The sequence below is a fragment of the Parasteatoda tepidariorum genome, chromosome 9 (assembly GCF_982258835.1).
Source record: "Parasteatoda tepidariorum strain Cologne lab strain chromosome 9, Ptep-v5.0, whole genome shotgun sequence".
In the NCBI taxonomy this organism is placed as follows: Eukaryota; Metazoa; Arthropoda; class Arachnida; order Araneae; family Theridiidae; genus Parasteatoda; species Parasteatoda tepidariorum.
Genome location: NC_141763.1, coordinates 611,003 through 638,334, shown reverse-complemented (window position 1 = coordinate 638,334; position 27,332 = coordinate 611,003). Strand labels below are relative to the sequence as shown.

Here is a 27,332-nt window from a genome sequence, read left to right as displayed (position 1 = left end):
TTTTTGCATCGCTGTTTTTTTTTTTTTTTTTGCCAAGATATCACTTTTAAGTGACAATTAATATACATAAAAAATTGGGGAGTGTGGTAATGAATTGGCCACTAATAATATTTGAAAAAGTATTTTTATTTACATGAAATAAATTTAAATGCTACCGATAAGTGGAGTTACTTGCTCTGTCGAACACATCAAATGTGAAAAATTTGTGACTTCTTTTTTTTTTTCTGCCAACAAAATACTACCTAAAAAATATCTGTTATTTAATGACAACTAGAAAACCTTTTGTAGACCAACTTTAAATGCATCAATGTTTGAATTTAAATGATCTTCACAATTCTGAATACATATACAAAAAGTATACGTTCAACTGAATGGACCTCCTTTGCCCTGATTACGAAGATTATTTTCCCAATTTTGCTCTTGCTTGCTTTTTTTTCCTATTTAGAATTCTTTTTTTTGATGTATGAAACTATTAAAATGGCTGTTAAAGATTTTAGATTAAATGGCAGTTCAAAAGGCATAATTTATATTCATTTCTAAAGAAAAATGCTGCCCGATGATAAATTCTTCAGAATATTAGTTTATTAGAAATTGATTACTTGAAATTTAATTAAAATAAGTTTTTGTTTAAGATGGACAGTGTTTTTAAGTCAAAGACAGACCAAGGATATAAATTTTAACAGATGTAAAATTAATTTTGATAAATCATTATCTGTTATATTTAGTCAATAAAAGAAGTTGATACTTACTTTTTAATAGAATTTCATGTGGCCCATTCATAACTATCAATGGCACATTCAACCTCATGTGTTGGAATTGAATGGGCTAAATTTCAATTTTTTTGTTTATCTATTATTCACAGTAAGCATTTTCTAATCCAATTTTTATAAATTTTTCAGGTAACCAAATACATAAAATAAACATAAAATTTTGAGCTAAAGAAATCAAATCGAAAATATTACAAAACTAACTGAAAATTGACTCATTTATGAACACTGTCTCCTATGAGGGATTTCCTGGTTTATGAAAAACAAAAGCGACTTTGTTTTGTTGAAAGTAAATTATTTAATTTGTTACATGCTTCCATCGTGAAAACCAGCACAAATATATACTAATTAGTCCTCACACTACAGGCTCCAGAAAAAGGTGTAATGCAAATGTTTTAAGATTTATAAATTCATTTTTTCAGAAATTTGGAAATTCTCTCTACATCATTTTCCTTAAAATGTATAAATAAATATTTCACATAAACTAATTTATGTGAACACTCATTAGACTTAATATGCATTGAACAAAATTAAAGACACAGTTTAAAAAAAAGCCCAAATAGTGTTTTGTTATTTATAAGTATTTATTTCATGAAAGATAAGAGATACATTAGGTAACATACTAAGTAAGCTGAACAAAATAAACGAATCATAAATTTTCAGCTTTTTTCAAAATGAGAAAACAAATTGTGCAGCATGGAGTACAGCTTAATTCCAGAAATTATTTAAATACTTCTTTTATATGTGCACTACAGGTCAATACTCTCAATTCAAGTCCTGCATACTCGCTCATCGTGGCGGGGTGGTGCCACTGGGAGGAATGGGAGAAGTACGTCGGGAGTTTAATCTCCTGGTAGGGCCACCCTAGGCGTGAAGGCCATTCCACTATGCCCAGCTAAAGTATGCAGGTGAAGGAGATGAGTCAGCCTTCTGCCTTTTGGTGCTCCGGTCTTCATTGATCACATCTTCCACATCTATGACTTCGGAAAACTTTTCAGAGTCTCTGGAGTCATGGACTTGGTTTAGCTCCGCTAACCGTGTGGGCCAGCAACAACAACAACACTCTCAATTAGACTTCGTGTTCTGTCAATTATCGTCCTTGAATATTTTTTATGGTGCAAAAAAATTTACTACATGTCAAGTTTTGTTTCAGTTTTTCTCATTTTAACATGATTTTTAACATTATATATTTACAATAAAATTTAAATCATAAAATGAAAGTAAATTAATTTTTATATCTTGAATTGAGCTATCAATGCTTTCAAGAATTAATTTTCTGGTGGAATGCCAATCCCAACATAAATTGTGATACAGTTGAATAATGGTGGAAATTTAATGATACGTCATGTCATGGCATGATATTGCAGAATTACACATTTTGAAAGTTGGTTCTTGAGAAAGTTTTGAGTAATTTACATTCGTCAATAAACATATAATACAGGGTTAAAGAATACATAGAATCACTCAAATAAAATAGGGCAAAGTATGCAAAATTCCTTATTAGTTAATTTCATTTAAGTAAAAGTATGGTGACTGAAGGTAAGAAATGCTAAAATAAAAAAAGAGGAATCAGGAATTATAAATAGGTTACAAAGAAAACAAATTTAAAATACATGGAACTTAAAATATGATCTTAGAAAATAAATATTTTATTGCTAGTTAAGTAGTCTTGTGAAATAAAAGTAATATTTACAAAAAATAAATAATTCACATTCTCTGATGGGCGATTCTTTCGTTACGTGTGTTACTTTTACACGACATATTTCAACTTTAACACTTATTATAATAAACTTGTTAGATATTTTTTATGTTTTTCTTAATTTGTTGTTAAATCTATATGTGTTGTAAGTTTTCAAAGCGAAGATTGAAGGCGCAAATTAATTTGATGTTGAAAAAAAAAAATTCTGAAATTTTTTTACGTGTGTTACCCTTTATAATGCTAGATATTTGAAACTTTGAATATATTCATTTAATTCTGTGAAGTATAAAGGCAAAAAATTAAGATATTTTCTTTTATAGAGAGATACAATATCGAAGTTGTGTTTAGTGATTTTTAAAAATTTCTTGCAACAGTAAAAACTTCTTTATTTTGGTGAAATTGGTGCGTTACGTGTGTTAACTGAACGTTACGTGTGTTACCCTCTGTGAATATTTCAACTGAGAAGTCATAAATGTTGCACTAAAACATTTATTTATTTTAATTTAGCAGAAGAAAAACAATTTATTTTAGCAAATAAAATAGTTAATGGTCTGGAAAGATGGTTGTAGCCCTTCTTTATACTGGTTTAGAGAGTAAAACATAGCAAATCTTAGGCACATCTATTCCTTCAAAATCATTTCTGTTTGGAAACAAAAATATGCATATTTTCCAATTATTTTATGCAAATATTGCATTTTAGGTTTACAAGCATGTGCATTTGCGTCAGCGTTCCCGAGATAGAGCATATGTCGTTTTAATTTCAGTTACAGGCGCGTTTCTGATCAGGAGGGAACAGAAATTGACTTACTGACTATTTGTGTGCCACAATGTGCATCTATGCATCTTATTCAAGTATCTAACGATACTTATGCATAGATTTTATGCTTTGTATTACCGTTGCCATGTATTGATCTTTTCAATTAATATCTTTATTTCCTTTTGGCTAATATATAATACTGTTGTATTAGGCATGAGTTGATTGGTTAGCTTTGCAAACAACACTGGATAGCAAATAAATTTTTTTGTATAACAACACAATGATATAAATAACTTTGCTTTTTGCTTCGCTTTCAAGATTTTGTACTACACACCTATCCCATAGAAGGAACTTCTGCATGTGATATCGTAAAATATTTCCAAATTAATTTCTTTTTTTATATTTTGATTGACAAAATATGAAATAATTCAATCATATATTTATTTTTAAATTCTTAACTTGACTTATTACTATAGAAGGTTTCTGTTAGCTCATCTTCTGAAGTAGAATCGTTTTTAAACAGTCTTAAAATAAAAGTGTAGACATTGTTTCACCTTTGTCTTTGCCTTAGGAAAATATTGTAAAGGACTCTATTTTAAGCTCTTTAGGAGAGTATCGTCTAAGGAAAAAGCTGCTGTGAATAACGGAACTGTGGCTGGATAGCATAATGCTGATTGAAATTCGTTTTGATATTCAAAAGAATATGCCATTGCAAAGTCAACTTGAATTTCCTTGGTTTTAATGCTAGATATGTTTGTTTGGAAAGTATCACCTCGGATTCTTTTAACTCTTACGTATTATTGAAAGTTAGTCCAATTTTCAAGAGTTATTTCAAAACATTCTTCTTGCACATTTGCCATTATATATTTTTTATTGTGAGCTATTGTCATCTTTTTCTCATCGTTACCAAACTACAATAAATGATGGTTAGAAACCTATAACAAGCAATGAGAAATTTTTGTAAGTATCAGAAGCACCCTTCCAACAATTAGATCCAAAATTTCTTTTACTTTATATACATAAATACTTCTACCATCACCATGTATTGTCATAAACTTAATTTTAGCCTTCCAGTTAAAGAATAAAAATTTCATGATATTTGTTTTGATTCTAAGTTTTACAGTAGCAATAAATTTTTTAGTCATAAAGCACTAAATATGGAAAATTAAACAATGTTTAGGATGCAACTGACAAAAATCAGTATAAGCCTCTCTTAGAAACATTGTTAGATAGTTCTTTCGTTTTATTGCCCGTTTTTCCCCGTAATAATCCAGAGAACCAGCTCTTGTTTCAATACAAGCATAGTATAAACAATCTAACTTTTGAAGAAAATCCATTTATTAATAATTAAGTTCATCTGAAATACTTAGTGGTGAACCTTTTACATCATTATCAATCTGTTTTGAAAGTTAAAGTCTAACTTTCATTATTTCTTTATTTTCTTTCCTTTGAAGTGCAGAATCTTATGCTCTTTTCTTTTTTTCTTCATCTTCTTATTCTTTTAAATCCAGATAAGGACACTATTTTAAGCTTATCCATTTTATAATAATCTAGCAAATGCAGTCGAAATATTCTACTTAAACATAAACGTATAACAAATAGAAGTTTGGGAAAACAATTTCCAAAAGTTTCAAAATTATCGTCTTATTATGCTGTTTTTTTATTAATGCTTATACCGACCTGATTTTACAAAAAACCACAATCTTACAATTTCGTATTTGTGGCATTGAAGTTGCGTGGCGGTTATAAAAAATGTCCGAACATGATTTAAATCTTTTATTGAAAATAAATAAATAATTAAAGTGTATAAGTACCTCTAACACACATAACAGTAACACGCGTAACTTTTCGTTACGTGTGTTACCTTGAATAAAATTAATTATAAAATTTTAACTATTGGCAGTTTTAATTCGAGAATTTTTTCCGTTGCATATCTTGCCTTCTTAATTTATAAAACAAAAAATTTTTAAATTTTCTTTTTTACTAAAGTTTTTACAGAAAAAAATGCAAAATTATGTTACGTGTGTTACTAGGAAATTAGACTATCTTGATTAAACGACTTTCAAACAAGCAAAAATATTTAGGCCAAATTAAAAAAATACATTAAACAATGATAAAAGAGTAAAATAGTTATATTTATTACTAAAAACTATTTTATTGCTCTTTAATATTTTAAGAACTCTATTGGAATATAACATAACAAAGAAGAGAACTCCTGTTAAAATTCATAGTGTTCCACCTTTCGTTAGAATTCACATAAATATTTTTTGTAATTCAAAAAACTATCTTAACTATTAAAAATGTACATCTTCTAGATTCCGAAATTGTGTCATTTTTGATTTTACGATAATTTTGAAAATTTAGTCACTCAAGACCACTTTTCGTGGAATCGCCCTGACATAAAATTGAATTAATTTTCTTATGGAAAATCAAACTAGAATAAACTTGATTGTGAAAGATTAGTCAAGGGTCCCAATCCTTGTTTCCGTAACACACGTGGCAGTGCCTTTCCATGGGGAAATGTATGGAATTAGGTTGCCGGACGCTCTTTCACTGTGTTCCATATAATTTTTGCTAAAAATAAATGAAGTCTTGTTATAAAAAAAAACATACACTCTTAAAAAAAAAAAAAAGAACGAAACCACTCAATTTAAGGAAAAATTTAGAATTACAACCTTTCACTCCATTAAAAGAAGGCGTAAAATCAAACAAATATTAAAATATTCTAGAACTTGTTTACTTAAAGAATTAAAGTTTACTAATAAAATCTTCTTAAAAAAACAACTAAGCTACACAAAAAATTATTAAAAATGTCTCAAATAAATAAATAAAAAGCTAAATTTTTAAAATTTCTTAATATCACTCATGATAAAAAATTCTCTCACTACAGAATATTTTACAAAAAAATTTTTAAGAAAAAAAGATTTCAAGCATCTCTCATAAAAAAAAAAATGCTTTTTTAAAATATAAATAAATAAAAACAATATTCACTGGGGAGAAAATTTTTCTTTAAAAAATTAAAATCAAGAGCCTTAAACGTAGGAAAAGATATACTTTAATTACTTAAACCTTTCTTGCTTATTTAGTAAAAGATATACTTTAGTTACTTATATGCATGCCATGAAAAAATACATTATTGAAGAAAAATAAACGTTTATATCTGTAAAATAATAATAACCTAGTTCCAGAACTAAGATTTATTTAAAATCAATTTAACAGAATGCATAAAACAGAGATTGAAGTTTGAAGAAAATATTTAATAATTAATTGAACAATAATAATTAATATATAAAAAATTAAATATATTGTGTGACAAGAAAAAGTTGCTATTGAAATAAATAATGAAAAAATAGTTAAACAAAACCAATAAGCTAAATATAAATTTTATATTCTGTTCTAATACTTTTATTCAATTTCAAAATTTAAATGAGTATAAATACAGAATGATAAAGCATTACCTAATATGGTAAGACAATTTATACTACTAATTGGCAAATGAAAATGAAATGTATTTGACTGAATTATAAATGACTAAGTAAATTATCACCTTACATGAAAAAAAAAGACATTTTGTTGTTAATATTTTTACAATTCATAAGCTTGTTATGGTCAATAATGAAGTAATTGAAGTGGTGACTAATAAAATAAATACAGATATAGTAAACGTGACTTTATGCCCAATTTTTCCAAGTCAATAAATAAAATAAAACCAGCATATAAACAGATGTAGAAAAATGACTAGTTTAAAATTAATGATAACTCACAGCTTAAATTAGTCACCTTTTTCTCGTCATGGCAGCGAAGGAATTTTGTAAGAGTCTCCCACAAATTTAATGGACGAGTAATTTCTATCGCTGCTAAGTTCTTAATGTTTTCTTTTAAAATCAGAAGAGGGTTCTACTCTAGCTAGCTAGTCCTTGAAAATTCTAAGGCAGTTCTTTTCCAGCGATCTTCTCACTCTTTTCTCTAAGTTTTATTTAATACTCCAATTTTTATGCCTATATATATTTTTTTTTCATAGTTTATTTTAACTACATTAAAGGCTATGCCCCCTTCTATTCATTACTCACCAATCCTTAGAGTTTCACAATTTAATTTCTACAAAAAAATTAAAAATTTAAACAAAGACATGTTTAAATAAAACATGAGAAAATAAATTTTCATAAATATGACGAATGGCCAAGAGTGAAACTGTATGAAAGGTCACAGCAACCTCCCATCTTGCAGTAGCAAAACATGAGAATTTTTCTAAAGCATTTTCAAATTTTCTTTGACCATAGTCGAACCAAAAATGGGATAATACACCTTCCAATTAAACTTATCATGTTCCTCCAGGTCATTTCTGTATCATTTTCTTCCAGGATCTCGTTTTGCAGTCATGTCTTGGAGAATGTGACATTATAGTTTAAAAGAAATCAACAACAGCTGAAATTAAAACATATTTAAGAATTAGCAATAGAATTCACCAAACATTTAAAATAAGTCATTAAGAGTTTAATTAAGAGTTTGACGATAAGGGAGCCTAAATTGGCTTTATTGTACCAAAGGTAAATAACATAACAAACTCAAAATGAGTGCTGATTCAGTATTGCAAATGATGTCTGGCAAAGATAAAAAAATGTAAGAAAAAAAAATAACTAAGTTAACTTCTATTCAAGAAATCTGTTTTATCTGAGGAAATGAGAAAAAAAGAAGTTTAAAAGCATTATATTTACGGAATAATAAAATCTGTGATATTTAGTTAAAATATTGATGTCCTCTTAATTAATCACAAAAATATGTATAGAAAATATTTTCTTGATTGAATCAAAAAAGTGAACAACAAGTTCATGTTATTAGAACATTAATGTATATAGGGGTAGAAATTAAGAAGATTTAGTCACTAGTCCAAAGGACTAATAACTAAAACAACAGAAATAATACCAAAACAATTAACATTGATTGTTAGTTTAGAAACATTAACTATTTATTTTATAGTGGTCCAAGTCATATTTAAGTCACCACTAATTTTGTGCCCTATATATATCTATACACACAAATTGAAATCTGTTAAAGGAGTTCCCTTTTAAAAAGCTTTACATTACCATTTAGACTTCTATTTCCACAATGCTAAATTAATACTTTCAAAAAGTTTTGTTTTCAACTGTTAAGAAGATTGCTACTTTCTTTTCAAAGCATGAAATATCAATCAAAGAAAATAGACTTAAGTTTTTAGAAATGAAATTAAACATGGCAAAAATCTATGGATTCTGGGAGATAAAGTTTTAGGTGGTCTTAAATGTGTGGTCACTTTTTTCATTGACCTTCACACTTAATTCAGGAAAACATGTGTTATGAAAAGTGTAGAGAGAATAAGCCATCAGAATAGTTCGTCAAGTAAGCGGGGGTATTGTATGAGCAGAACGTGAAGAAATAAGTAGAAAGGAAATGTTACAGAAATTCTTAGTTCATTTGATGTTATAAAAAAGGTTTAGAAAGATACTAAAAACTTGGACAGTTTTCCACAATATATTGCTTAGGAAAAGAAGAAACAATAAATTCTTCTTGATTTCTTTTAGAAGAGACACTTAAGTACATATTTCCTTCATGGATGTTTAAGTCTGTAATATGTACATTAAATTTTATTAACGCAATTTGGGTAAGATATTATAACTGTGGTCTACAAATTTAAAAGCTGTTCCTTTCCCATGAAAAACTTGTTTAACAGGTTTTACTGTTATAAAGATAAAAAGCAACTAACAGACTCATTTTAGCTGTAATGTTAAAAAAGACTAGAACTACATAAGCATAAAATGTGTCAAATTATTATTAGAAAAAATTCCTATGCACATTACATATTTTAAATGAAATTACATATTTTAAATGGCTTGATATTAAAAGGAATAACAGGAAAAATGTAAATTTAAAGCTCAATTAGCAAACTCTAAAGTTTACTTGTTCTTCAGGAGGTGTTGCTGCTGTTGTTTTGCAGCTTCAATTTCTACACAAAGTCAAATATAGCACAATGAGTAAAGGAACAAAAGAAAAGAGGAAAGAAAGAATTGTGCTAACACAAATTATAAAGAAAATATACATGTAGATCAGAAATGACTGAAGGTTGAAAATTTATATTCAGGACGTAGTTTAAAAATTAGCAAGTAGTTTAAAGTAAAAATTATCCCTTAAAAGAAAGATAAAAAGCACTATAAGATTATATTAAGTGATGATGAACTTAAATTTTTTGGATGAATCCTATACTTTTCAAAATATTTTATTTTATACTTCTTATTTTATAGTTTTTTAGCAAATTAGCAATCTTCAAATCCCCATAGTGCAGGACATGACATAAACTGCTTGGTTTCAAATGCAAAAACCACCAAGCAATGACAATTCTATTTTGAGAAAGAGAGATAGGCCGAAAGGAATACTTTCTCAAGTTTTAAAGCATGTTGTCACACTTTTTTATTCTTTCCTTTCATTTTGGTTTAAATAAATTTCTGAATTCTGCAAATTTAATTTTGCTTTAACTAGAATAGAAACATCTTTATTCTTCACAATTATATCCTAATTTTGCTATAACAAGAAAAAAGGACATTTTTGAAAAAAGCAAACAAAATGAACAAAGCATAGATGAATTTGATTGAAATTTTTTTTACGTATTATTCCTTTATTTTTAAAGGCGAAAAGTTATTAATTTTAAGAGAAAGTTTTTTTTTTATATATATAATTTATAAAAAAATACATTTAAAGTAAGAGAGGTTTATTTAATTCTAAAAAAGTTTTCTTTGAATATTATCACAGGCTTAGTTAGCTTCAAAAATTAGAATGATTGTTAAATATATAAGTCAGCAATATTTTTTTTAAAAAAAATTTGCATATTTTTGCTTTAAGAAAAATACTTGTGAAGCATTTTACCAAACCTCAGTATTTTTCACCAAAAAACACATTAAAATAAAATAAAGAAATTTCAGCAACAGCACTGAAAAAAAAGTCCTATCTTGATGAAATCAAAGTAGACCTGATACATGCATAAACACATTTTTGCCCTTTTGATATGAAAATATACAGTAAACACACTAATATTTCTAAATTTAAACTGACAAAATTCACTTTTTAAAAATAAAATATTTCAATGGAAAGAACTATTCATTACTATTGTATGTCCTGGTGCATAAGTAAACTTTTCAAATTCCAAAAATCAGGGGGTTCGACTTATACATTGGTACAGTTCATTCAACAGGAGTTGACATTTGGCTCCACCTCTATGACGCGGTTTTCCAACGATACTATTTTGCTATTTTTTGGGAAAAGGATGTTAACAAACCTGAAGAAGGTTGCTATTTGGTAATCGTATGAGAAAAATATTTATTTTATAGCTGCCAATCTTAGGAATCAAAAATTAGGAACACTATATGCGACAAAATTACGCACCAATTACGAGTGTAAGACAAAAATTTAATTATTAAATATTAACATTAATTGACAAATATTAAAATATCTTAAGTAAATTAGTAAAACGAAACTATAAACACTATCCTTTAAGGGAAATTTATAATATTAATATTTTATAATTAGGAATACCGGTATAATAGTTTAAAAACAACCATTACTTTTTAATACATAATTATTCTTCTCCAAATTATAAAAGGCAGGTAAATAATAATCTACATCATAAGCAAATATTTCTGATGCATGTGTTTAAATATTGCAATAAATTTTTTCAAAAATAATAATAGTTGTTTAAGATTCAATTTAGTGAAATGATCAGCAACAGCTATTGGAATAGTATTTTCCAATAAAAAGCTACTAAAAATTACTACAGCACAATAATCACAGGAAGCTTGTGGCGATCAGAACTAGGGTTTGATTTCAAAGCAAAAGTACTGCAATTTTAGGAAAATTCGGATTTTTTATAAAAATATCAGATTTTTAGATTTGATTTAAAAATTAGGAACAAATCCGAAAAATTCTGAACAGTTGGCAGCTATGTTATTTCGCAATCTTTATGTGTATTTTTTTTAACATTAAATATTTCATAAATTTGATGATATTTCTCTCTTTTGAGTGAAAAGATAGTCCCTTTAGAGACATTTTGCTGGGAAAACAGCAGTTTTTAAATTTAAAATATATATTCAATTAGCCAGAGTAATGAAAGGTATAATAGTGGATGATAAAGAGAAGTAAGTGAGTGAAAAAGAGTTCACTGTTTGCGTTTGGCGCGCATTAAGGGTTGTCTCATTTTTAACAGCGAAAATGTTTCTCCTATCCTGTGCTAAGATTAACTCTGTGCCCGAGTAGGTGGAGCCAAGTGCCAACTCTTGGTGAACCAATTATAGTACAGTTGGGCATTCATGTGAAATATTCATGCATTATAAACTATAAGATATGTATGAATAACTCAGTATCAATTTACTCCTTTCAAAAACTATTTTTACAATGTTATATAGAATTAATTCTGAATTTTCTCTCATTTTCTTTACATATATTGGTTTTTTTAAAATCAATTCCTTAAAATACGTTCTGAAAAATTAAGATTAAGAAAAGTTATATATTTCAAAAAATATAACACAATGGAAACGTTTAAGACATACCATTAAGCTACGAATTTAAAGATTTCAGATCATCTGTCAGATTCAGTACAATTAACAGTGTCTTTATCCGGATCTCACATTTAAAACTTCATCTGCTGAGTCTTACAGAAAATAATTTTAATCCTCATCCAAAAAATTTATATTTCCACACTTTTAAAAAGACTTCACAATAACAATTGAATTTATATTTTGGAGATGGTCTCAAACATCATCTTTACTTAAGGGTAAACGTATCATATTCAGAGAGATTTAGCAATTTTATTTATTTATATTCTAATTTTAGAAATTTTCCTATTTGGTTTACATAGTGGTTGACTTATACACCTGACATACCAGAAATTTAATATGTTGTAATCAAAAATTGGGTTGACTTTAATCACAGGATATACAATAATTCATCTATTTAAGATTATTCATAATAAACAGTAGAGTAAATTGAATTTTTTAAAAAAAAACAAACAATAGAAGTCATAATATTTATATCCAGTAAACCTGTTTTAAAAGAAGGAATAGAAACAGACAATATAATTTTAATTTAAAACACTTACAAATTTTTTTTATTTACACAGGGTATTTGCGACATTTTAGATTTTCAATTCATGGCTTCCCGTGACAAATTCCAAGAATTTTTCATGACTTAAGGAAATTACTATTTTCTCCGAAAAAAAAAACAAACAATAAATTAAAAAAAACCTTATAATAACATTACTTGAAATGATAGATAAAATCAAAACTACTATACTTTGCATCTTCATATTTATAGACTTTAAATTTAAAAAAACAGAGTAATGAAAGAGTTAAAGCAATAAAATAGCTGAAAAATACAGAAATGCAAATAATTTTTTTCTTTTTTTCTGCAGAATTATATTCTATAGATCCTTTTATTGTTTATCCGAAAAGAAAGAAATACTTCTGATTTCTCTGTTCTCATTTTTAGAATAAAAACAATTTGTCAATGACTGGCTTGCTTCAGCTGGAATTTTAAAGAAAATTGATAAAATAAAAAATTCTTAAATCACAGAAGTTTAAAAGATAATTCACTCTATAAATGATGTTTTTTCTTTCATTTTTTGAAAGATTATTTAAGATTAATTTTTTTAAATAACTTTAAGCAAAATAATATTAAAAAACTCTTAAAAATTAAATGGTAATGTCCTGAAATGATGAATATTTATCAACTAAAATTAAAAAATTAAAAAGAAAAAAGGCAGTTTATTTCAAGCCGCATTGAAAGAAAAATTAAAGGACCATTAAAATGAATATTAGAGGCATAAATTAAAACCTTAGCATTTAATTACACACACTAAACTACGAAATAAATAGATTTAAACAATATTTTAAATTTTTTTTAAAAAAAGTTGAGTTAAGAGTAGAGCTTCAAATATTGGCCATATTGCATCAAATGTAAACAATATTATCTGCTTCAGATAAAAGTTTGCTATTAACTAAGTCTAGAGCGAAGAAAAAAAAAAAAGAAAGGGAACTCGGGTACATTAGAGACAACCTCTAAGAGGATAACCAAAACTTATGAGAACAAATTTGCGAGTGGATTTTAAATAATAAGCTAATTTAGAGTAAATTATAAAGAAAAGAGTAATATATTTACCTAAAATGAGTAATTCGGTTTTCAAGAAGTATTCGTAATTGTACCTCAGTATTGGCAAAAATATCACTTTTCAACAGTCACAGTTCCAATACCGTCTGGCCTTAGGTAGAAAATAATTTTTACTTTTTTAGTATATTATTTTCATAAAACACATATAATATTACAATAAAATTAGTATACTAAATTATTTATAATATACATAAACTTGTTCTTAGCATTGATACAATTTTTATAATAAGCTATGAAGATTATTTAAAAATGTTTTTAACTTACACTTTACACATTAACTTTACATTTCAATCAAAAAAATTAATTTAAAAAAAAATTGTTTCTTATAAATTTTTATCAAGCATCATTCATATAAAGTAAATGAAACATAAAAAAAATTGGATAATACGAAATGATTAAAACAAGAATACAGTTTGAATAAATAAAAAGTATTAGATCTTTAATATCTAATTTATGCATTCATGTCACACTGCTTCATACAATTTAAGCCTTTTAAAATAATTTAGGTATGTTTTGACATTATTTTAGACACTGAACAAACCATCCAAATGTAATGCATAAGTAGAAAAATTGACTTTTACAATATAAGAATGTTTTTCATTTTTATGTAAAGTTTTGAATGATAATGCAAATTTTAAATTAAATTGAAAATTGCAGTAATATGAATGTAAATTATTTCTCTTTCTTGAGATGATTTTCTTTTTTTACCACCGATTTCTAAATCAGTTTTCAATATTTAATATATAAGAACAATAAAACTTGGTTGCAAAAAAGAAGTTTAATTAGTTGAACCACTTTTCAAAGGAACTTAGTTAAACTTATTACAAAAAATTCGCCTTACTGTAAGTTACAACGCAATTGTTTTCTACCACTAACTTATAACTAATTTAAAAATTTTATTTTACAAAAATCTCAGTAACATTAAAAGCCATAATCCTTGAAAAAATAAATATGAAAGTTGCGTATACAGGGATGAGAGTAGTCAAAAAGTAAAAAAGAGGAAATCCAAAAAAAAAAAAAATTTATATATATATATATATATATATATATATATATATATATATATATATATATATATATATATATATATAAACAAAAATGTGACAAAAAAGTGCGATTTTTAAACTTGTAAACAATGTGAATATAAATCCCGATATGAGACTTTTAAATCACGTAAATATGAAACTCTACATCGAATTTAAAAAATGCGAAAATACAAATCACGATTTTTTAATTTTTTGATCACGATGCATAATTTTTAAATCGCGCGATATTACAACCACAAAAACGCATCACGATATTGGATTTTAAGCTCGCGTAAATACGAATTGCTACATAGGAACATAGGGCTTTAAAAGCTCGTAAATACAAATCGCGATATTGATTTTTTAAATCTCGTAAGTAAGCATCGCAATGTACAATATTTAAATCGCCTGAATAAGAATCGCAACGTTCAACTTTTAAATCAGGTACATACGAAAATCGAGATTTGATAATAAAATCGCGATTTTAAAAATGCACAAATACAAAACACGATATTGGATTTTTAAATGTCGTAAATAAGAATCATAGTATACGATATTTAAATAGCGTAAATAAGAATCGCAATGTGCAACTTTTAAATCAGGTAAATACGAAAATCGATGATTGATATTAAAATCGCGTGAATAAAAATCGAGATATTTGCAGAGTCTGGACTTGTGATTTCTAAAAGGCTTGTTTGTATTGTCTTTGTTTAGACATAATAAATAAAAATTTACAAGATTAATTGAATGAGCAAGTAAATATTTTCACCGCAAATCCACCTCTATTTTTGTTTGTTTTCACGCCAGAATGCAAGAAGCAGCGACGTCTGAATTACGAAAATACAAGCTATCCAGCCGACGGATAAAAAATACGGAAAATCTTATTTTCTGTGTTTGAAATCGGAGAAAATAGCTAAAATAAGTAAAAATGCGGAAGGGTTAGCAGCTAGGGCGTAGATTGAATTTTCTGTTTATCTTTGAAAATCGTAAATAAATATAATTATTTTACTTCAATGACAGAATTTTTAAAAAAACGGGTTATTTATTTAAAAAAACGAAACTTTTAGAGAATCGGAGTTTTTGATAAAAAGGCTGAAATTCGAGAGACAAAAAAAAATCTCATCCCTGTATAAAGGTCAACCAGATTTATTCCAAGGAAATGATTTTTAGAGAAACTTCAGAGGGAGGAAAAGGGACTTCAATAATTTCCCTCAGCGGAAAATTAAATTCCTCATAAAATATTTTAACTTGTGCAAAAAAAAAATTTCAGCGGAAATTAGCGGGAAAAATGGAAAAATCTGAAAAAAAGCGGAAATCCGCGAATCCGCGGAAGAATCTCATCCCTGCGTATATTTCAGTTCATTATTTGTTTTTAGCTAAATATAATCAATGAAATAACTTTATTTAGCTTAAAAAATTTTTGTATTTGTGGAAAAAAATTCACCTTAGACTAAATTAACATTTAATTTTTTTATTATTGAATTTTTAAAAAAAATTTATTACAAAAGTGGTTAAAAAAAAACATAGCAGGATCTTCAACAATTTATTATATGCTACTATTCTAATAAACCAACATTTTGTCCACATTTTTTAAATACTCTAAGCAAATCCATGCTTTAATATCAAACAAATATAATTTCATTTAAGTTAATTTCATTATGTAAAAATTATCATAAGATTAAGAAAATAAATAATCCCAGTAAGCTCACACCTCACGGCAAACGTAAGGCTGTAAGCTGGCATTTTCGGAACGTTAACCGCAAAAGGCAAACACAATGGTCCATTACCGTTGTTTTGAGGCATCATTGGAAGCGGCGATATAACTCGTCACTTATATAGGCCCGGAAAATAAAAGTGCTGTTTGGCCATTTGCACTTAATTAGTTACAGGACCTTCATATGTATACCATAAATTAATTGTAAGGTTACAATGAATTATTTTATTAATAATGAATAAGTGTAGAGTTGGTAAAAAAATTGGTCATAAACTCGAAAAGATGAGGAAAGAAAATAAATAAATAAGAAAATAAGCGAAGAATAAAATATTAAGCATATTTTATCGATTTTCTTTTTTTCCTATCTTTTAGCATGAAGAGGCCCGAAAACTAAAAGTGTCATTTGGCCTTCTACTATTAATTGGTTACAAGACCTTCATTGTATGCCATTATTAATTTCAAGTAACAATGAATAGATTTATTAATAATGAGAAAGTGTAGAGTTGGTATAAAATTTTTTTATTAACTCGAAAATTTGAAAAAAGATAGAAGAATAAAATCCATAAAATATTTAGCATATTACGATTTAAAAAATGCACTTTCATTATTCTTTAAAATTTGCAGAAATTTTACATAAAACATTAAAAAGTTAGTATTTTATTAATTTGCTATAACCTAAATATGAATTCTGGAATTGCTTATTAAATATTTTTAAAAAGTAATTTGATTAAAAATTCGATTTGAAATTAAAAATTTTAAAATTTTTAAATAAATATTTATAAGAATTTTTTATTCTAAAAAACATTTCTCGAAGTATAATATTTAAATTCGTTTATATTCTTAGTTTTGAAGTAAATATTTTTGATGAAATTTAATACTATTTCCCTTAAAAATAAAATTATTATAACTTATAACTAGAACAATTCTTAAATTTATTGAAAAATGTTTTTATTTTAATTGCTTATCATAAAATGTTTAATTTGTTGTATTAAGCACATATTTTAAAATAAAGACTTTTCTTTTATTAGATAAAAGATATATTTATTTTTAATGTTACATGATTCCTAAAAACTTATTATTTTAATAATAGATGGTAAAAACATGTAGTTAAAAAAATTTCATATAATAGCAGGAAAAAGCTAAAGGTCCGTTCTTGTTTGTATTACGGCATTTTAGGAAGAAGCCTGAAATGAGCTAGTATAACTACTTATAACTATATACATATATATATAATTACCTTTCTTTTAGCCTTCTTTAAAAGTAAAATTAATACGGAATTTAGAAATGATGAAGACATTCAGAAATAATGAATATATTTATAGATAAAGAGAAAAAGTACTTTAAATTGCTGAAATCCTCCTTTTAATCATAAATTTTTTTAGTTCAAAGTAACCATTTCTTATTAAATATACTTTTTTATTTTATTAATTTGCAAACTTTAATTACAATTTAAGTATTATGTTATAATAAATGTTAAAATAGGACATTTTTAATTTATATAAATTGTTTTAATCTATTTAAATGTTCAATATTTAATGTTTATTTTAACTTAAAATCTCAAGTTTAATTACTTACTTTTTAAAAACAGGATTCAAAAAGGGTTTTAAGAGTTTTGCATAAATAAAATGTGTTTAAATTTTTTGAATTTTTAGAACAGAACTGTAGTATAATAAACTCAATAATATTTTTTTCAAAAAATTTTGGGGCAATATTTGAAAATAGTAATTGCTAAAGAAATTCTGCTTTTAAAAATTTGTTTTTAAATAATAAAAAAATATTTGGAATTTTTATTAATTGAATTTCAAAATATTAGACAATTTACAATAAAATGATTTACCGATAAAATGATTACTGATAAATTGATTTTATTTTAAATTTTAGTACAGAATATAAATGAAAATCAAAATTATACTTTAAAAATGCTCAACATAGTTATTTTTCATTTACATAGCAAAAATATTTTTTCATGTAGCATCATACTCATATTTAAAATAGTTAAAAAAAAACTTAAAAATCTTTCAAATGTCATATAGAGAGGGAGCTGCCTATTATTTTATTATATTAATCAAAATTGTACTTTCAAAATGCTCAACATATTTTTTTTTCATTTACATAGCAAGAATATTTTTCCATGTAGCATCATATTTATATTTGAAATAATAATAAAAAAAAAAAATCTTTTAAATGCCATATAAAGAGGGTGCTGTTTATTATTTTAGACGCGTTTTCAAAAGCTTCCGATAGATGGCAGGGAAATTATTTTTCTAGCTTTCACATCATATACCTCCTCAGCAAAGGGAGAAAGAGGGCTTTATTTTCTTCAGAATTCGAAAAGATTAGAACAGTCAGTTTCATATCAAATCGCTAAAAATCAAGATAAGAACAACAGTATCAAAGATTATTTTCTTTTAAAATATTATGGCAAAACAACAGTATAAAAGAAAATGGAAATCCCTTTCCATAAAATAGCATGGCTTAGTGATGGTTAATAAAATTAATTTCGGTTAACTAAAGCTCTTTTTATGTCTCTTTTCAGTCATAGACGACTTAATACTACCAACAATACTCTAAATAAAACCTATTTTATACTTAATATGTTATTTTTTGAAAGTTAATGTTATTTTTATAAAATTAAATTTGAAAAAAAAAAATGTGTCATTTTTTTAAGTATTCTTATTCTTTGCGAGTGGAAAGTTTAATTTTTTTCTATGAAGGGGAAAAATATTAATTGAGCTCTAAAATCAAAAATTCGTTATTTTTTTAATTGAAACTATAGAATTATGTAAAGGAACATTATGTTTTATGGGGACAGCTAATCCATGCTATCCACTACGACAAATCGTACATTAACAAATTAAAATGTTATAGAACAAATAAATAAAGTTTTATTTTAATTAATTATAAACTCTTTTTTTATTTAAAAAAATTAAGAAAGAAAGTTGATTTTTAATGCTTTAAACTTTTATGAATAAAGCCTTTTTATAAGTAACCCTTTCTAGTTCAAACAAAAATTACTTTTAAAATGAATGTTGTTTTTCTTATGGTACTTGATATTTATCTAGTAAGAGATTGAGTGTTACATATGAAAGCATCAAAAAATGAGCTGCGAGTTAAGTAAATTTTTCCATGATCTTGGGATAAATAGAGTAATTTGAGTAAATCTTTTTTTTTTTTTTTTATAATATTCTGTATTGCATTATACCATTCTTTTTAAATAGAATTTCTTTAAAAAAAGAACTCTATAATTCAAAAAGAAATCTATGACTAAAATAAAAAAAAGTAAAATAGTTAATCAATTACTTAATTTATGGTGAGCTTCTTAAACATTCCTGAGGAAATATATAATAATTGTACCAAGTATAATCATATTTTTTTTACTAACCCCAAGTTGTATTGAAAATACTGTTATATAAAACTGTTATGTGTTATATGAAAGTACTGCTTTCCTCATGATGTTCTGATGATTTTTTTGCCTGTTCTTCTTTTTTTCTAATTTACAGTAAAATTTTCACTAACGTTTCCTCGACTTATCACTATTTTAAGAAATATTCCCTTTTATGAAAAACTTAACTAAAATATATTAATATGCTTTTAAAACTCAATATCCTATAATTTATTACAGGGCTGTAAGCAAGGAATAGAATATGGCGGGGGGCTTAAACAACTACCAAAAAGAATTGACAAAAAATAATTTCCCTTGTAAAATAAGAAATTTTCTCTATTCTTGAAATAGTAAATTTTTTCCCAAGAGTTTTTAATAAACATTTCAATCATTACTATAAAAATAATCTTAAATACTTATGAGAGAACGTTGTCTTACAACATTTTCCTTTTATTGATTATTAAAAAAGGTTTGACAGAAGATGCAAAGCAAATATTTTGCATGTAATGATTTACATATGGAAAAAAAATTATTTATGAGTATAACGTTATAAATTGAAGATAAATGCAAGATAAGTTAATTACGAATTTGTAATTGTTAAGAAATGCGATATTATATATTACAAATTTAAATCCCTTCCGAAAGAAAATTCTGTCTACGGCTTGATATATAATATTTTAAAATGTATGAACGAACGATGAAAGCACAAAATTATTGAGGAAAGATCCGATACTTCTTATCTTGCTGTTGAAAATTTCTTAAATTATATATTTTTTGCAATAAAAAACAAGTTTCAAGTGAGAAAAAATCCAAACAGCATGCTTCTCTAAGACAAGGTGTGGGGTTTTGTAGGGTTGATTTGCTTTTGATTCACTAGAATCTCGCCAAAAAACATTTACACGGGTGTCTGTAAACTGATCGGTGTGGCATTTGACCAGAGAATGAGAGGAGGTCTTCGTAGGGAACCCCTCCTCCCGGGCTTGACCTTCAAACCTTAAGCTTTCGCTATGCATATCAAGCAGAGAAGAAATTTATAACTCATGAGTTGCGATAGCATAGAATGTGTCATTCGGAAAATATTTAATATAAAAATAAGCAACTTCATTTACCAATTAAAGAGCAAAATAATTTTTTTTAAACTAGAATTATTTCATTTTAAAAAGTTTTATTTTAAATTCAATTTTTTTAATAGCAAATTAGACTAAAATAAACATTAAAATTTTCTCCCTTTCTATTTCGCTTTATAGTTAAATTTATCATATAATTTAATTCAAGACTTACATAGCACTCTAATTAAAGCGGAAAATAGTACAAGAGTCATAGCACAGTTTAAAAAAAGTTATCAATTTTTTCTGCTTCTAAATCAATTTAATATTCAAATCAAAAGACATATAAAAAAAATTACTCCTTTCCCAGTAACTATTGAATAACGAAAGAAACATAACTTGCAGTGGCAACTCAAAGTAATAAACACACATTTAATCATTTTCAATGCTGATTTGGAAAAAATGTTTCCTATGCATGCAGATTTCTTTCAACAAATTTTTTGGGGGAGTTAACAACTATAAGTATGTGTAAAATGTTTTAAATCTCTGGAGTTAGTGGAAGAACCCTGTTTGAAATATAAAAAGAACGTTAAGAGTACCGAAATTTCGACTTTTATCGAGTTGAAATATTAGTATAGTTTCCAATTTACAGTTGAAGATACAGAAGCTCAATATTTCAGAAAAGGCATAATTGTTTAGATGAAATAAAATTATTTTGTAATTATAGGACTTATTAGGGGAGATCTTTAAATCATGAACAGGTGAAAAATAAAGCGGTATTTCTTGCTGCCTATAAATGACAATTTTCATGCTACAAAAGAAAATCAGTTTCATACCTCCCTTTTAATTAGTAGAACTCTTTTAAAATTAGTCAAGTAGAATTCTGATAACAATAATTAATGCTAATAATAACTTTTTCAAAAACACGCCTTAGTAGATAAATTACACATCATGCACATATTTCACTAATAAAAAGATTTTTAGATTGTGACATGATTTATACCTTAACTGCAGCAAATGATTTGCCTACAGTTCATCAGCCTCCACAGTCCGACTTTTGGAATGAGTCTAAATGTGCATCATACACTCACAAATAATAGTTTTTCGCCACAGATTATTTGTAAGCATACTTTTGTTTTTCTACTGGGAGGCTCCGTTACCTGTTTGTTTCGCTCATCAGCCCCAGTAGTTGCTTGTCATTCATGATTGTAGATTAAAAGAGGAGAAGTGTTTAGGTCCCCCTTTCTTTTATAAAATTACTATGGTATCGCCATTAGTTGTATTTTGAAGATTACTCAGTTTAGCAAATAAAAACAGGGAAAAAATCGGTTCTCGCAGAGAGTTATGACACAATAAAGATGCAGTTTCTGCCCTTGCACAAATTTTTCTTCTTCTCAGAAGCAGTGGACATAAACCGTTAGGATTGGACAGAAGAAATGTTATTATTCTTTACTTACGAAAATGGTGTTCCAGGTTTGCACACTTTTGACTAGAGCAACTTAATCGATTAGATCAACTTCAAAACTATAGTCTCAAGTAAGAATCTGTACGAGTCAAAAAAAAATAATTAAATAAATAAATAAAAAATCAGGTTAAAATAAGCATTAATAAAAAAGCAACACAAAAAGATCAAATCAGGCTATAATTTTTGATCTTCTTATACTTGTAGTTCATTGTTTCCCAAGATGAATTTATATGAATGAGTTATTTTAATATTTTTACATGAAATTATCTTAAAAGTGTTTTTATATTCCTGTATGGTTAATTTATACATAATTACTGTCCTTTGTTATATAAATCATTTCTTATATAAATATGAATACTAAAGGAAAAGAACTTAGTGACTTCCTAGGAACATATTTAGGTAAACAATTACTGTAAAACAAATAACATTGTTATTGATGAGAATGTTTGCAAGCTTTAATGATGCATTTTTATTGGAGTTTTCATTGACAAGTCTGGTAAATCATAGATTGTTCAAAAAACTTGAATGAAAATATTATTTCAAATTATTTATATAAAACAGATACAAATTTTACCCACTGCCTCCTCGTTGCCCAGACTGGTCAACAATAAAATTATAATAATTTAAATATTTTTAGGAATGAATGCTCTAAAATTAGTAATTTGTAGTTTAAACACTTTTGTATGTGGTAAGAACTAGAACTCTTTTTCTGCTCATCTTAAAAGTTAAGTTTTTTATGTATCAATTTGAACTAATCAGTATGTATTATTATAATGTAATGTCAAAATGAGAATCATAAGGATCAATTTTACGCAATGCAATTTTAGGAATAAAAAAAAATTTGTATGTATATTAGTGTGTCTGTCATGATATTTAAATATTGATTACTAGAAGAAACGCATATGTTTGTTTTAGTATAAGAATTGGAATTTTTTTTAATAGGGATGAGCTGTTGATGGGGTGCAGCTGTAGATCCCCTTTCTGTAGGGTAAAAAGGAAAATTAATGATGTCCGGCTATGTGTTTTTCATCCCTCCCTGTTGGTGGTTATTCTTGAGAAGCCTTGGGCTTTATCAGCACTTTGTTTCATTTTCTTATACTTTACATTGCATGAAGCTCCCCTAAACATCCATTTCATTTTTTACTTCTTTGCTAATGATGCTGATCATTATTATTATTCAACATTTTAATGAAATTACTTATTTAAATCGTTTGAGATTAGATATCCGTTAAACTACTTATTTTCCTTAAAAAAAGTAAATAGATGAAAAAATAAAAACTCTAACAACACAAAACTCTCATATTTTGTAGCTTACTCATAAAACAGTTTTAAAGTAAGTAATACAGAGTAAAAATCTTTTACAGCTCAAAATGTGATTTAAAAAAATATCAAACAAAAGTGTTTCTACCGGATATGGAAAATTACAGAAGTAAATTAAAAAAAAATAAGTACATTAATAAACTCTAAATTTTAAAAAAATAATTTTAGATTTACTATTAAGATCTTATTTTTGATAAGTAAGACAACTTTACTTGATGAGGACGACTTCAAAATGGAAAGAGCTTCCCTTTTACGCTTTATGTAAACCATTTATAGTTATGTACTGTTCAAATTAGTACCTTTCTAGCTTATTATTTTTTGCGGTTAATAAAAGGACATAACGATCGAGGCCACACAACATCATTTTCCACTCTTTTCTTTATCTTTCAGCTCTTTATCTAAACAGTCGAAAGTTTGTAAATTATTTAAATCATGGCGAACGACTATTTGAGTCTTTCACAACTATTGAGATAATAGTACGTTTAGTACGCCATGATACAAATTAATCAAGTTTCTTCAAATGCTTCAATTATAAACAGATATATTTGTGTGCAGGTAAAAAAAGACATTCAAAAACAAAAAATTAGATTCTTTGAACCCTCAGAAATTTGAGTAATTTATCTAATAAATTTGTAATAAGCTTCGTGTTCATGCATCACTGCGATATTTCTTGATCTTGATTTCTTACAACGTAAGCACATTATATTTCTTAAACAAATATGTAAACAGATGTTTAACTGTTATAAAACTCTGAAGAAGCATCATAGTATTTTTTTTTCTCATTATAGTAATAATTTTTTAGTAGGATTATTTTGAAATTTCTTGTTAGAACTTTTTTTACTAAGTAAAGAAATTTTTAATAACTTTTTTTCAGGCAGAAGTTAGACACTGTTAATAAATTATTAAAAAAAGGAAGAAATTTAATGGTAATAAAAATGTTAAGTCTTCTTATTTCGCGACTTCAAAAATTAGTATAATTTAAATATTCCATCTAGACATAAATGTGTAAAATGTTGGATCTTTTATAATTCATGCATTTAAATGTCTATTTTTTAGTATATTTACTTTGAGGAGGTAACTCAGAAACTGGATTCCATCTTTTTAATTCGAAAAATATTCTGAAAAAAAATTATTAATATATTGTATTTTTATTAAATTTTTCATATGAAAAAATTCATAAGCAGCGGGAGGAAAACTACTAAATTATTGAGCCGAATCCTGAAAGAAATATTTACTATATGTTTATACGTAATAATACGTTTCCCTCCAAATAAAAAAGCCCTAAGCAAAGATCCCCTCCGCTATTTTTGGGTGTTTATTTTAACTTTACATTTTGCTTTGCTGCACAAAAAGTGTTAGATTTAAAAGCTTTAAATTACAAAGAATAAGCGGTGGTGGCTCAGGGGAAAGAACGCTAGCCAACTAATGAGTTTTGAGGATTTGAATTGCTGGTTGATACGAATTTCGTACCTGGCTGACATGAAACATTCCAAGTGATAGACGCATCGTGGATTAGAGTCCCATCTTCGTCTTGCTAACCGTGGGAGGTTTTCGCCGTTTTCCTCACCATGCCATGGAAACGCGGTGCAGTTCCATGAAAAAGTTCTCCATGAAGGCAATTCGCTCCCTGCACTTTTGTACAGGAGTTCTCTTATTTTTTTAATTGGATTCAAAATTACAAGGATACAAAGTTGAACATTGATAGTTATAAGCTCAAATTCGGGTCGGCTGTTCAACGACAGTTATAAAATAATATTACAAAGGATTATAAAAAAAATGGACAGGGAGTGCAATGGAATAGAAAAATGACTTTTCTATTATTAGCTTGGAAATTGTTATCTGCAAAATCTGGTATAAAAAAATACTGTACTCTGCAGAACACAGAAATGCAAATACTAATTTTAAATTTTACGCGGTGAAAAGGCTAATTTTGTTCATGAACTTAATACCGGTATTCAAATTTGTTCGAAAATTAATTGCAATTTTATTATTGCCTTTTACGCACCTTTTTTTTCTCCTTCTGTTTCTTTTCACGTTATATTCATTTTGTTTTACTGAGCAAAAACGATAAGATTTATTATTTGAAATTATGATGAGTTGTAGAGAAAATTTAGATTTCGATAATTAACTTGAAAATTATTAATTGTTAATAAATAATACTACGATTGGCTGATATGTTTGCTAGAAAAGAAAACTTAATCAAAACTACCAAAATATTGTAAAACTTACTTTATTTCTGGCTGTAGGGGAACACCAAAAAGCCTAGTATTTTTGTAACGAAGTGGTTCAATAATGTTTTCGGTAAAAATAACAAAAAATTTAGATTTTATAATATGAGTTGAAATGCGATAAATGTGGTAAAATTTCGTAACTTTACCATGATAGTTTAGAGCACTGTATGAAAATCATTTGTTCGGAAAAATTTATTATTCAGTTTTATATTTTTTACCAAATGTGAGGTTATAAGAGCTATAATTTTGAAAGCTAGAGTATCCGGTAAACTGCTATCATTTTAACAAAAAATTACGAAATACTTGGTTTAAATACTTGGTTTTATTAACAGAGTTATGGTTTCGTTTTGAAAAAAATTTATTATCATAGAATGCGGTAATTTAAGCAAAACTTTTTCTTCGTGTAGTTAGCTGAAAGGTAACTTGGTTAACATTTAATTTGCTGAAATAGTGGATTTATGTGTAAACTTAACAAGAATTTTGTTTTGAAATTCCAATATGTTCGAAAGCAATTGCAAATTTAAATACTCATTTGTTATATCTTTCTTAAAGTTTTTTTCTTTTTTTTGCTTTAAATATTGACTATTTATCAATTGTCATAAAAAATTTATTTTATAAGCTTGCGCTCAATTTGTTGTTAATCAAAAGTAGCGAAAGACAGCGAGAGAGAGATTTGTATGTTGCCTAATATCACTCTTAATATTTATATTGACATTTTTAAAAGCAATAAACTTAAATAAATCACGTTAAAACCATTCCCTATTTAAACTTTAATAAGTTCTATTAACGATTAAAATTACTTCGCATTCTTTTTTCCAATTGAATTACACAATCTGTATTCCTTAAGTTAGTTTTTTTTTTTTTTCAAGTAGAGATAATTATTTTTCAAATTTATTAAATCCTCTATTTCATTATGCTTAACAAAATTTTCTTACATAAAGCTACATTACTTGTATATTTTGAAAATAAAATGCTACGTGTTTTGTGAAAAGTGAAAAATATTGCAGATTAAGGAAGTATATATAAAGAAAAAAAATCAATGATGAATGAATGATAAGCAATTACGGGAGTTGGTGAGCGGAGTAAGAAAAGGGTAAAGCCTGCTAGTTTTTATTTTTGTATAAATGGAATTATTTTTTAACAAAAAATAGACAGGTAATTTTTAACCATGCATTTAATAAAGTATTTAAAGTTTCAAATGATAAAGAAAAAATAACTTTTTTTACAAGTTATAGTTATACGAATAATAGCAAAATAAAAATTGATGCTACTTCAAAAATATTCTATGCATGTTTTAAAACTGTGTGAAAACAAATAATGGATTTCTAAAATCAATGTTGATGCTTAAACGTAAATAAAATAAAGTTTTAAAGTTAAAGTTATGATTTTTATGTTAAAGAATTTAAAAATCGTGAATTTTAACGCCATAGAAAGTATAAATCTGCATAGCTAAATAGAATTTCATCGTATGAATATCATCTGTAAGAAAGTTAAAAGAACATCATTATCTTTATGAAGATAGTTAAAAGAAGTAAGTATTTAGTGGAAAAGTAAAGTAACTTCAAATTCTTGTTTAAAGTATCCAAGGCAATGAATTTGTTGCAGTTGGCCTATTTAGGATTTTAAATCTTTGTGATAATTAGCTTTCAATCAAAAATATAATTATTATTTAGTGATGTAAGTGAATGATATAAAATAACACAGTCTTTATGCATTCATTCAGAAAAAACATAATTTTTTT

The 27,332-nt window shown here is 26.4% G+C and overlaps 1 protein-coding gene across 8 annotated transcripts in view; it reads right to left on the bottom strand.

Moving 5' to 3' along the window:
• LOC147803208 (transformation/transcription domain-associated protein-like) overlaps positions 1 to 27,332 on the bottom strand; it is a 156,411-nt gene that overhangs the window by 104,042 nt on the left and 25,037 nt on the right. For 3 of the 8 annotated variants that reach the window (XM_087150584.1, XM_087150582.1, XM_087150583.1), the window contains 3 exons: positions 22,033 to 22,119; positions 13,400 to 13,499; positions 6,606 to 7,648 (listed from right to left, as the gene is read on the bottom strand). The exons of 1 other annotated variant lie outside the window; for it this stretch is intronic. Coding sequence is in view for 1 of the 7 variants with exons in the window: in XM_087150578.1 (XP_087006704.1) it covers positions 22,108 to 22,119 (12 nt within the window). In the remaining 6 variants the exon portion in view is untranslated. Of the gene's footprint in view, positions 1 to 1,330; positions 5,798 to 6,605; positions 7,649 to 12,341; positions 12,619 to 13,399; positions 13,500 to 18,317; positions 18,512 to 22,032; positions 22,120 to 27,332 lie in introns of those variants that run through there. 4 more of the 8 variants (XM_087150578.1, XR_015428918.1, XM_087150579.1 and 1 more) reach the window with 4 other exon arrangements.